General features: G+C 32.5%; 1 protein-coding gene across 1 annotated transcript in view; it reads right to left on the reverse strand.

Annotated features, from left to right (window-relative positions):
• The window catches only part of LOC129230604 (transcriptional adapter 3-like), a 55,155-nt gene that overhangs the window by 9,832 nt on the left and 31,384 nt on the right, over positions 1-13,939 (reverse strand). Inside the window, exons 7-9 of the mRNA XM_054865021.1 lie at positions 6,588-6,700; positions 4,514-4,609; positions 1,228-1,418 (exon numbers count right to left, since the gene is read on the reverse strand). Of these exons, the coding sequence (XP_054720996.1) occupies positions 1,228-1,418; positions 4,514-4,609; positions 6,588-6,700 (400 nt within the window). The remainder of the gene's footprint in view (positions 1-1,227; positions 1,419-4,513; positions 4,610-6,587; positions 6,701-13,939) is intronic.

Raw genomic sequence — 13,939 nt, forward strand, 5'->3', positions numbered from 1 at the left:
TATGTTTACTTTTTAATTACTTCTAACAAATTTCTTACTGAGGAGTTCCTTTCATTCCACAGTTCACATTCATTAAACAATGCCATGCGTATGGAGCTAATTCAAACTGTATATACGTAGTTCTGCAAATCTCCATCCAATTTCTTGGTAAAATTCTGTTCATAAATGACGTTACTTTTTTTCAAAATTTTTGACCCCCTCCCCATTTGTCACAAAGTACTTTTAATAAACTAATTTTTATAAACATATTCGTATTTAAAAAAATGCTTGATGTCACACTTCTAACTCTTTCCTTACCCCTTGTCACAATTTCATGACCCTCCTCCCCCTTAAACGCCATTTGTGTTGTAGTAATACACAAATACTTCTTTATTGTCCATCAGGATTGTCGAATTCATTGAGGAAAGAGGAAGTGCGCATTCCTTTCAAGTCAGTTTGAATTTTGTGAATGGCAAGTGTTCCATTTTTTGCCATGAAAGTGGGTGTTTGAAATTCTGTAACTTTTGATTGGTTTTATAAAATGTAACAAAATAGCATATCAAATTGAAGGAAATTTGAAGCTCTATAACTTTGTGCGTAACAATATTCATGAGTACTGAGCCTGGGAGGCATTAGGAGCAAATGTTTGACAAAAAGAGAGAATTTTTCCGAAAATCGTCGATTTTTCATAACATATACCCGGAAAATTATTGCAAATTCGGCAAATATGTGTAGAAACAGTTTCGTAGGAAGTATATTTAGCTTGAATTTTTATTTTAAACTACCTTTTTTCACCGTTTCCGACACTTTCTCCAAAAACCCAAAATTTTCTTCCCCCCTCCCTCTCACCTTTAAGTATGGACTTTAAGTGTGTGTACTTACTAACTACCTCTAACAATATTCTGAAGTCAAAAATTATCGCATATTCCATGCATGCTACACCCCTGTTTTGAGCACTCATTGATTGGACTACCTACCCGTTCCAGTAGAAGAAAAATAAAATTAACACCAATAAAAAAATAAATCCTATCCATAAAACATGCCAGATCAGCAGCAAATCAAAGTTCAAAGTGGTTTATCAAGTCCGGGATTCCAAATGTACTTTCTTAACGTTATTTTAGTAAACTGAAACTATGGCACATGTTAAATGGATGAAACCAACAATCATTTTAAAGTGCATGAAAAAAAAATAATTCTCTTACAACTAATTGCATAACATCACAAATATTGATTTAAATAAAATACCACCTTTGCATCACACTCCTGCAACTTCATTTTCACTTCTTGCTTTTTCATTTCTGCTTTTGCACAAGATAAAAGGTTTGTCTTTTGCAGCTTGTTATGTTCAGAAATTGGTTTTAGTGAAAACTGCAGCATTTTCAACTCCCCTAGAAGCTCATCATCAGTATCTGTGTCAGCATCTTCACTTTGCAAATAATCTGTAATAAAAGTTTTTTGTTTTCAACCTAAGGGTAGCTCAAAAAAAGGGTGCATAAGAAAAAATCATTAAAAAAACATTGAAATTTATGAAATTCTTATCAAATCTATAACAATGATGAATTTGATCAGCTCTAAAAGGAAAAGTTGACCACTTTCTCATTCTTTAATTTGCAAACTCAGCCAAGGTGAGAAATACTTCGTTTACAAGTTCAAAATATTTTCTCTTTATAGTAAATAAAAGTAAGGTTTCAAAGAAATTATGGAAGGAAGTCTGTGGTGGACGTGCATCCAGGAGACCTCTCAGCACCTACAGCCTTGAAATTTTGTACAAAATTACTTCGAGCCCTGGGGGTGTGCAGTTGAGGTTTTATTTTTTTTTAATTCGAATTAGTTTTTTTGTAATTAATTTTTTAAGCTCAAATTTCGCATAAATTGCCTATTATTGTCTATTAAAGGGGTGAAAAATTACTTGCACATACTAATATTATACACCATTGGAAAGGGTAGAATTTTCCGCGTTCTACGCATTTTGTTTCAATGCTCTAACTCAGTGGTTGGAAAAACTATATTTTGTAGCAACTACAAACTACTTTTGAAACGTAGTCGCTACTTTGCTACTTTTCAAAATAAGTAAATTTAAAGCATACATAACAGGGTGTTCCTCAAAAAATCAAAATTGATTTTTCACGTTGCATAGCCCATTATATTTTTCCTCTTATGCCAACACAATTGTGAAAAAAAGTTTCACATAATGTGAACAACGGCAACCCGTGCTGACATGCGTCCGAAAGTGTATCCCAGTACTTGTGTGCAAGGCCAAATCAAAAAAATATATATATGTATTTTTAGAAACGACATTTTTGATGATCAAACCTAGCCCCTATACCCCACTCCTCACATGTACCACAAGAACATTTATTCAAATTGAAAAACATTTATACATGCCACACTTGGCCTGAAATTTATAATTTTATTTAAAAATTGATTTAGTTAGTAGTTAGTTGATTAGTTAGTTGATTTAGTTAGTTGATTGATTAGTTAGTTTTTTTTCTAGTTTTAAAAATTACATATAAATTTAAATAGAATATCAAGTACAAAAAATATTAGCGACCACATTTACACATCAACACTTGCAAGCCTACTTGACTGTTTATATTTTTTAGCTTGATAATCTCGTAAAATTAACCTTGCATTTTTTAAAGGTGTATCATAAAATTAATTTATTGGAAAAAAATTATAAACTTTATGCCAAGTGTGGGATACCTAATTTTTTTTTTTTTTAAATTTGAATAAATGCTTTTGTGGGTGTAGGGGGTATAAGAGCAACATTTTATCAACAGAAATTTTGAGTTTCTAATTATTTTTTTTATATTTGGCCTAGCATTAGAAGTGTTGGTTCACACTTTCAGACAGAAGTCGGCACTGGTTGCCATTGTTCAAATTATATGAATCTTTTTTTACAATTTTTTTTTTTTTTTTTTTGACGTAAATGGCAAAACATAAGAGGGAGTGCCACTCGAAAAATCAACTTTCGATTTATTTGGGATACCCTAACACACACACACACCCTAAGAGGATTGAACGAAAAAAGGTTAAGATTGATAAATTAGCTCATCTGAAGACCTAAGAATTGTCTATTATTTCATTTTTACCCCCAAAAATGTCCGTTATCATACTCTCATACACTGTGATGCTCGTATTTACTGTAAGCCCGCCAAAAGAGTTTTATATTATCATCTTCTATAACATTTACAGTAGCATCTCTATTTGGTGAATACTGTAAAAGAAATTATTTTCGTGAGGCTTTAATTTTCGCGTGCCCGTTGTAATCACGAAAATTTAAGCCTCGGGAATTTTATTTTTGTTTTTCAATTTTCGGTCTGTTTATATAAAACTCACAAAATTTTCAAAATGACTGATGTCTTCATTTTCGTAATTTTTTTTTCAATATAAATATTGTCGAAATATGAAAAGTACAATGGCAAACAAACTAATAGCGTCAAACAGATAGAATGTATGGCGTCAAAATGATATGCTTTCTACAGCTCGTATTTTTATGAGTCTTATTTCTCATTTCATCCGCTGATGTACTTGTATAAAATTTGTGCCAGTCAAATTCGTTGGAACCTTGATTTTTTTCTAAGTTTATTTAAAAGTAGTTTCCAGAAATTGCTACAAACTACTATTCTTTTGTAGTTAACTACTCACTACACTACCTTTATAAAAAAGTAGTGCGCTACACTACAAACTACTAAAAAATGTAGCTACTACAGTAGCGCCGCTACTTGTAACGTGCTACTTCCAACCACTGCTCTAACTTAAATACGGCGTGAGTTATTTACATTTTTAGCTCGAACTTTTTTAGGCTTAGCAAAAATTTAAGCACTACTTCCTTCATTAAAACTATCAGTAAAAAGCGAAGGAATCGTCTTACAGTATTCTTTTTGACACCACTGAAAAGAGCAGGTTTTTATACTCCAGATCTAACTCGACCTCTGGTCGAAAAACTGAGCTTGTATCTCCAAAGGAAAAAAAGTACAAGCCGTTAAAAATCCAAGTTCGAATAATCCTCACCTGCATTAAAATTATTGATGTTTTATTTAGCGTTGCCATAGTTGCGTCTTTTAGATTCACATGTTTCTTCTTTCCCTTATTCACAAACTTTAAGAGTTTCGATTTTAACGGAAAATCTTAGGCTCAACTCAAGCCCCAAGCTAAAGAGCATAATATATTACTGAGACCATGAATATAGAAAACTGCAGTTTTGCAATGCTCAGGAGCCCCTTGGCCCTTACGGCTCTGCAAGTTATTTTGAAACCCGGGGAAGGGGTGCTTTTTGATCTAAAGGGAGCTCATAATGTGTTTTGAATCTGTTTATTTCTAACTGATGATTTAAATCTTTGCGAATCAAATAAGATTGCGAAGCAATCTTCGGGGATTGGTGAGCGTAAGCGACCAGGTGCAGAGCCTCCTAGTATTCTAAAAAAAAGTAAGATAAACTGATAAATAAATTTTTACCTTCATTTGGTTAATATCAGGTAAAAAAACTAAATTGAACTTTTTAAAACTCATAAATACAACAAAAGAAAATTACCATTATGTAATAGTTCTCTGAGCAATCTCTTTTCAAGAATTTCACTAACTGCTCGATCAGGTTTTAAGTGATTCTGTTTCATAGCAACAGCTTCACCTGCAAGCAGAAATTGTAAGCGAAACAATTTTGACACATTAATTTCTGTTATGAGAAAATATATAATTGCGACAGTTTTTATCAAGACAACAGATGATATTTTACTGTGAAGTACTGCAATTCAATTCGCCTTTCAATTTAATTCTTTTATACAGAGTTTGTCAAATCAACAACAGCTAGTTCTCTTCCAGACCTTATGCATGACAATTAATAAACAGCATATTTTTTAATAAAGTAAACAAGTACATTGATTTCTTTGACAGGATTTTAAAGAAAATTTATTAAAGTATATTTTACACTAAAAAAGAAAAAACATTGATACCACATACAAATGTTCAGAAAAGCTCCTCCACTTGTATTCCACATGACAATGGAATATCTTTGATGCAGGTTTTAATGAGCTTTTAAATGGAAATTTGCCTGTACAGAAAATTCCTGTTTTATGCAAATTTGTGGTCGCTAACAACCATAGAATAGCAAACCTGCATAATATGATGTAGAAGGTTATTTGAAAATTCACCTTTATCTGTTCCAGGTAGTTGTAAAACAGATTTTCTTATAACTCTTGAACAAAACTCATATCTTATGCTTTGTTTCCACTCCCATACTACTTTTTTTTTCATAATTCTAATCAAGACTCTGAAAGAAAAAAAAAGGGCAGGGTGCGGTACTTTTTTCTTCAACTTGAAAAATAACTGCAGAAAAAATATGCTGCTTTAAAGGGGTGGTTCTATGACATGGTCAAGTCATTTTATGGTCCTTCTAACAGTTGTTTGCCAATTTGTGGTATGTTTGGTATCTTGCTATAATAACAGAATGATCATTTAAAATGAGTGAAAACAGTAAAAGAAGTTTTATCTTTAGAGGAGGAAAAAAAAAAAAAACCATGGGATTCATAAAAAGAACAAAAAGGTTGGTACCCAACAGTTAGAAACTATCCAACAGCATAGAACACAAGCAAAGGATTCATTAAAAGTGTTAACAAATTAAAGAAACATTGTTTTCAAAGATGAAAGTATGAATAAAAAAAAAATAGAAATGAGGTTCTGTTTTTCATTATTCAAATGGTTGGCAAACTGGGGGTAAAAAAAAATTGCATTTTCTGCACCAATGTTTCATACCAGTGCAATGAAAATTGTTGTAAAGCTTGGTATTAAAAAGCTCAAAGCTTCAATTGTGTACCTAGAAACATTCTCACAGTGTGTAATATTAGCTATCAATCTTTGAATGGAAAGTTGGCAAGTTCGTTTTTGAATGTGGTGAATAGATGAATGCACACGTTACATCAAGTCTTCAAGAGCAATATCAAGTGGCAATGAAACTGGCCTTTTTTTTTTCAAATTGTAACAAAAAACCTATGAGATAAAACTTTGATATCCATAGGTTTGGCAAATATTCTAACAAGCAAAATTGGGATTAAAAAAATAAAAAATAATAATAATAATAATAATAGATCTTTCATTTTATTTTTTGTAAAAATAAATAGAAAAATTCAGTTCAAAAACGGTATGAAAGGTAATGAACTATTAACTGAATATACTTAAAATTAAAACATTTGATGCAGTGAGAAGCAAAGGGATGTGAGGGCCAAAATTTAACATTTCGAGATAACCTGTACAAATGGTAGAAGAACCACTCATCTGCGTTGGTTCAAGGAATAGTACTAGTAGTCCAGGTAGGTTCTGCTACACAGCTTGATTTAGAAAAAAAAAATCAATGAAAGCCTACCTAAGATCTAAACTTCAAATGCCTTTTTCTCGAAACTTAAAAAAGTCCACTTACTTGCTTCTCACTGCCACATTTGTGTTTTATGAATAAATGAAACCCTTTGGACTTCAAGTCTTTTTGCCTCAAATTTTCTTTTCAGTTCAAACTCATTTGAGTTCAACTTCTCGAATTAGTTTCCTTAGAGAGGATGATGAAGAGCAAAAAATTTCAAAAATATTTTTAAATCAGAAAAATTAGAAATGTTACTAACTTGAGCAAGCCTCATCTAGATCATTATCAAGAGATGTCATAAGATTCCCCTTAACTAAAGCAGCCACTAAGCGTTCAGTTAGACTTCCAGATACATATTCCTGTATGTTGTAACTGCAAAAAAATAGACTCATTAAGATAAAATGCTAAGACTATAGGAAAAGCAATGCAGAATAAAAGTCAAAAAGAAACTACAAAGCAAAAGCTATATGAAAAGCATGGTTCGAAAATATGATATTTTCGAAAATATCCGACATTTAGATATATATCGGATATTTTGATATATGTCCGATATTTTCAATTAGCACAAACTCAAGTCTTTAAAACAGTAAATGCATCCTCAAATCATTCATCACTCTTTATTATCTTATATCATAATTACAATATGTAGACTAAATATTATGGTTTCTTTCATTATTTATATCTAATATTTTGTTTTGCATTTCTATCAATTTTAATGGAGTTAATTTAGCATTAGCTGTTTTACTTATTTTCCTTCTGTTTAATACTTTTACACAGTTATATGATTCATCAGAAACAAATAATATGCATTAGCCAGTGCAGTCATAAAACATTTTCTTTACTGAGCAATTAACTTTTAATATGAATTAAAACTGTTACATTGCTAATAATTTTATAGATGCAAAATACAAATAAAAAAATGAATATTGTACTACTTAGTTATATTATTGATGTATTAATACATCATAAAAATATAGTACAAAACTTTCCGGATATTTTTAATAATAAATGAACAATATTGCTATGATTAATGTACTTTTTATATTGAAAATACCATAGTTGAAAAAATAAATATCAAAAATATCAAAATATCATGATATATATCGACTGATATATATCAGCGAACCCAGAGGCGGATCCAAAGAGAATTCTCGGAGGGGGCCATTTGGAAGAATACAATGCTTAAGAAAATTTTGGAATTTTACAAATATCAATACAGCCCACCTTTAACTAGAGCTTTTTAAAGGACTATTGGCTAGGCGACGCAAGTTTAAACATCAAAACCTTCCCAATAATTTTCCTCTCTTTTTAACAAATGTGTGCATATATTGTCTTCTCAAAGTGGTATTTCTGTAATGTGGTAATCTGAGGCGACTGTATATGCCTTCTGATTTAAGAGGAAGCCGAAATATGAACCACCGTTAGTGTAATATTAACTCCAAAGTAAAAGGGGCCAGGGGGTTTCTCCCCCGGAAAAGTTTCGAATTTGTTGTTTTAAAAATGTATTTTAGACAATCTTTGGTAATGTTAGAGGAGAAAAGGTTTGGTTAATGTCTTAAGTTAATTAAAATTAATTTAGTGACAAATGAATGATCAACTGGTTTTAAAACACTATTCTTATTAATAAAACACAATGACTTTCCCATAGTTAAATATGCACAGAATTATCAAAACTTTGCAGCCTATGTCCAGATTTTAAAATTCGAATACAGCACAGTGAAATAAAAGCAGCTAGAAATCAACAAAGATAAATTAAGGAATAACATAAAAGAAAAACTAATTTTGATAAAGTATCCAGAATGAGGATAAAACTGAAATAAAACTAACAAAATTTAGATAGCTTTTTAAAAAGGAATCCCATGTAAATAAATGTTAAATAGCATAAAATTCTAAACAACTTCTTGAAAACCTACCCATCCAGTTCTTTGAATTTTGATGATTCATTATTTTTTTAGAGATGCACATAATACTTGGTATTCGTTATACTACATATCGGCAGACAAACTGAATATTTGTTTTGGCAGAGTACTTCAATATTCGGCAACCAAATAGTAAACAAATCTAAAACTTCGAAAATTCACAAAGAAGCATTTTTTTTATGCAATGAATGAAAGTATAATTGTACCATGTCACAATATTAATTAAAATTCTTATTTATTAATGTTATCACATCTAAATTAATTTAAATGTTTGAAAAAATGCTCAGACCTTTTATTTAAATTTTGTTGCTTTCCAATGTTTATTAAATCTTCTGACAAATTATATTTGCTTTACTATTATAAACAAATGACACAATAACCAGAAAAAAAAATCCATAATGTTAATTAGTAATAAATGTAAAACATTAATTTATTACTTGTTTATGCAAATTAGCATAAACTGCTGTAACCGCCGCTACGCGGCCCAATTTTATAACTGATGGCTAATTCAGTCAGTTCTGTTCTGTTCTTTGAGAGTGTAATGTGTTTGTGTTGCAGCGCCAGAGTGTCGCTAATAAAGGTGTTTTTTTGCACAAGGTGTTAAGTGCTTTTTTGGGTTAGAGCTATCGAAGTTGGTAAATTTGGCCAACAAATATGGTCCGTCTCACAGGAGCTGTGTGGATATACGCTCCTAAGAATCAGTGAAAGTCAAGTGATACAGTACATTCAGTTGCGAAAGTATTACGCGTGTATCGTTATAAGGTAAGTGAACGCTTTTACGATTGTACCATGTCTGAAACTCTTAAAGAACTATTAACGAGAAAGCGAGTTCTCAAAATACAACTTACGAAGTTCAAACAAAAGGTATCTGTAACTGAGTTTGAAATTAGTGACTTTGAACTATTAGAACGTAAACATAAAGATTTAGAATTGGAATTAAAGGAGTGTTTTAAATCTATTTACGTTGCATGTAACGAAGATGCTACTGAGTCTTTTGAAAAAGAGCAAGAAGAAATTAACGATGTTTTAGATGAATTGGCATACGAACTACATCGAAAGCATTCAAAAGCGAAAAGTGACTTGAAGGTAAATTCGAGGGTTGAATCGAACTCTAATGCCGAGACAAATGTTAAGTTGCCTAAAATGAAATTACCGCTGTTTTCAGGAAATTTGCACGAGTGGCTTTCCTTTAAAGACATATTTCTAGCAAGCATTCATCAGAACAAAAATTTATCTGATGCAATGAAATTACAGTATTTAAAATCGTCGTTAAAAAGCGATGCTTTTCGGATTGTTCAATCGATTTCAATTGTAGATAGTAATTATGCAGTAGCTTGGTCTCTGCTAGAGGAACATTATTCAAATTCCCAGGAACAAGTTTATGCTCATCTAAAGCGCTTTTTTAGAATTCCTGCAATTCAAAATGAATCTGCCGCAGCAATCTTAAATTTAATAGATATAAGCACTGAGTGTGTGAGGTCTTTAGAAATGTTAGATCAAAAGGTAGATGGTTTTTCGTCTGTAATTCTAACTTTTATTTTAAGTCAAAAGTTAGATTCAAACACTAAGCTATGGTGGGAAAGGAATCTGAAAAAAGATAATTTGCCGAAGGTATCGGAATTATTAGACTTTTTGAAAGATCATGCGCGTATGTTAAATGCTTCAAAAACAAATGTAAATGTTAAGCAAAACCAGGCAAAAACGGCCGCAATGGTTTCCGGTGTAGTAGATAAAGTTTTGCAAAAGTGCATAATTTGTGGTAAAGGGAATCATAACATTTCCTCTTGCTATCAATTTCTTAAATTAAGTGTAAGAGATAGAGTAAAAGCTCTTAAGAAGCACAATTTATGTTTTCTGTGTTTTGATAGAAATCATGCGTCAAGAAATTGCGTTTCAAAATCTATGTGTAATATTTGCAATAAAAAGCATAATACTGTTTTATGTTTTGATACCGGGAAAAAATCTAATTTGCTTACTGGTTCGCGAGGTCAGTTGAACGCAGTGGAAGTAAATACTAACGAGATTTCCCAGGGGGTCGTATTAGAATCAAACATAAATCATTTGAACGTAGATGCGAGTCTGTTTGAACCAATTAGTGACAAGCAAAGTTTTGCAGGGTATTCCAACGAATCATTTCAATCGAAGCGAGTTTTATTAAGTACAGCGATTGTTTATATCAAAAGTAAGGTTGGAAATTTCTTTCCTGCTAAGTGTTTGTTAGATTGTGGCTCGCAGAGCCAATTTATGAGTTGCGAATTAGCGGACAAATTAGAACTGAGAAAAGAAAAAGCAAATGTTTCCGTATCTTGTTTGACTGGGGCGTCAATGAATGTTAAATTTAAAACGTCAGCTGTGATTCGTAACAAGGGTGGAGGTTATTCTCGGGTATTGGATTTTTTAATTGTTCCGAAAATAACTCAAATTACTCCTGTTAGTCATGTAACTATTTCGGAGATGGGAATATTTGAGAATGTTAACTTAGCTGATTCTGAGTTTAATAGGCCAGGGAAAATTGAATTGCTACTAGGAGCAGAAGTGTTCTTAGAATTATTAAGATTTGGTCAATTGCATGTACCTAATTCAAATTTAGTATTGCAAAATACTGTGTTTGGCTTTATTGTGGGTGGTAGTACTAAAGATAATTCCCAGCCTAAAGACTTGCATTGCGGGTTAATTAATGAGGCCGAATTAAGTAGGGAAATTAAAAAATTCTGGGAAATAGAAAGTATTGACGAAACAGATCAATTTAAAAGTTCCGAAGAAATTGAGTGCAATGAGCATTTCTTAAAAACTCACAAACGAGATCAATCGGGAAGATTTGTAGTTCAAATGCCTTTTAAACAGGATCCGCGGTTATTAGGAGACTCGAAACAAATCGCCATAAAAAGGTTAAATTCTTTATGGAATCGATTGAACAAAAATCCAAAGCTCGCAGATTTGTATTGTAAATTTATAACCGAGTACGAACGTTTGGGTCACATGGAAAGAGTAATGGAAACTAAAGACCCTACTCCATGTTATTATTTACCTCATCACGGTGTCTATAGGCCTGAGAAAAACTCAACAAAACTTAGAGTAGTGTTTAATGGCTCGCAGATAACTTCTACGGGGGAATCGTTAAATTCCTTGCAAATGAATGGTGGAGTTATCCAAGAAGATTTGTTTTCTATAATTTTAAGGTTCAGGACTCATCGCTATGCATTTACTGCAGATGTCCGAATGATGTACAGAATGATTAATGTGGATGAAAGTCAACGTGACTTGCAAAGGATTGTATGGAAAAATTCTAAAAGTGAAGAGGTCAAGACCTATAGGTTATGTACGGTAACATATGGTACAACAAGCGCACCATACCTCGCCATGAGATGTCTCAAGCAGTTAAGTGTAGATGGGGAACAACAGTATCCAAAAGCTTCAACCATTGTGAAGTCAGACTTCTATATGGACGATGTTCTGACCGGAGCGGCGGATTTAGAGACTGCGAAGGATCTTAAAGGGGAAATTATAGAACTGTTAGGAAGTTGTGGAATGCATCTTCACAAGTGGTGCGGCAATCATCCAGAGTTGATTGATACATCATCAGATGCAGACTGCTACGATTTTGATAAGCTGAGTGACACGAAAACTTTAGGACTGTTATGGAAATCACAGAATGATGTTTTTGCTTTTAATTTATCCTGTGAAGATCAGCCTAAAGTTACGAAAAGAACTGTCTTATCTAAAATTGCGAGGATATTCGATCCATTGGGGTTGCTTGGCCCCATAGTAACAAAAGCTAAAATTATTCTTCAGCGCTTATGGAAGTTAAAAGTAGACTGGGATGAATCTCTACCAAAAAAAGAAACTGAAGAATGGCTTCGGTTTATTCATGCTCTGAAGAAAATTAGTAACGTTTATGTCGACAGATATGTTCTGACTAAAACTCCAGTTGTCAAGACAATTGTCGGCTTTTCCGATGCTTCAGAAAGTGCATATGGAGCTTGCGTGTATATGGTTTCGTCCAATGCAAGAAACTCACCCTGCTCCAAATTACTCTGCAGCAAAAGCAGAGTTGCTCCAATTAAAACCGTTACAGTTCCACGGCTGGAATTGTGTGAAGCAGTGCTATTAGCGAAGTTGGTGACAAAAGTGCTAAGAGTTCTCAAATTAAAGGATAATTTGATTTACTTATACTCCGACAGTACTATAGTGCTAGCGTGGCTTCAAAGATCACCATGTGAGTTAAAAACTTTTGTTGCCTCACGAGTAGCTGCCATTCAGCGATTGACAGGTATCAATTGCTGGTTTCACGTAAAATCGGAGGAGAATGCGGCTGATTTGGCATCGCGTGGTTTGGACCCTGAACAATTGATAAATAATGACTTTTGGTTTAACGGCCCACCTTTTCTAAAGCAGGACACTCTTAACTTTCCTTTTGATCATGAAAATGTGGAACTTGATGATGAATCTTATCTAAAAGAGATTAAATGTTTGACTGTTGAAAACCAACCTACTGTAGTGTTAAAAAATGACTGTGATTTTTCTTTTGTAAATGAATCTTTAAAAGTAAGTAATAATTATGACAAAATTCTTCGCATACTTTGCTATGTTCGTAGGTTTATTCATAATTTGAAAAGTAAAGATAATAAATTAACTGGAGTTATCACTTCAAAAGAAATATGTGATGCTGAAATTTTAGTTATTAAAGCAGCACAATTATCTTTAAATGATGGGTGTAAAACAAAAAGGGCAGGTAATTTATGTTATTTAAATCCATTTATTGATGAAAATGGTGTCCATAGAGTAGGTGGTCGGCTTGAAAAAGCATCTTTGCCTTTCAATCATAAATGTCCTATTATTTTGCCAAAAAACTCTAAGTTAAGTGAAATTATATTTTACACCTATCATTTAAAATTATTGCATGCAGGTCCGCAAGCTTTATTAAATGTTGTTCGTACAAAATTTTGGCCTTTAGGAGGTAGAAATTTAGCTAGAAAATGTGTTCATTCCTGTGTTACTTGTTTTAAGTGTAAACCTATTTTAGCATCTCAAATTATGAGTAACTTACCTAGTGAAAGAGTAAACATTTCTTATGTCTTTAATTACACGGGTTTGGATCTATGCGGTCATTTCTACGTTAAGTTTAAAAATCAACGAAAGGGTGTTCTGAATAAAGTTTACATTTGTGTATGTATATGTTTTGTAACCCGAGCAATTCATCTTGAATTGCTCTCAGATTTAACTACAGATGCCTTAATAGCAACTCTTAAAAGATTTTTTGCTAGATGCGGAAAGTGTTCCAAAATATTTACAGATAATGCGACCAATTTCGTTGGAGCCAATGCTCAGTTAAAAAAGTGGTATAGTATGATTAATTTTCCAGATGAAAAATTAGCTTCTTTCTTTAATTCTGAAGGTATTGATTGGTCGTACATCCCTCCTAAATCCCCCCATTTTGGTGGACTTTGGGAGGCTGGTGTAAAATCTGTTAAACATCATTTGAAACGGGTAATGTCAAATTTAAGACTCACTTATGAGGAATTTGAAACTGTTATTATTCAAATTGAAGGAGTTTTAAATTCGCGACCTCTTACTCCTTTGTCAAATGATGATGATGACTTTCAATGTTTAACCCCAGGTCACTTTTTAGTTGGTAGGCCAATTTCTGCAATTGCAGAGCCTCAACTACTTGATATAAATGATAATAGGTTAA

The sequence above is a fragment of the Uloborus diversus genome, chromosome 1, assembly GCF_026930045.1.
Source record: "Uloborus diversus isolate 005 chromosome 1, Udiv.v.3.1, whole genome shotgun sequence".
Classification (NCBI taxonomy): domain Eukaryota; kingdom Metazoa; phylum Arthropoda; class Arachnida; order Araneae; family Uloboridae; genus Uloborus; species Uloborus diversus.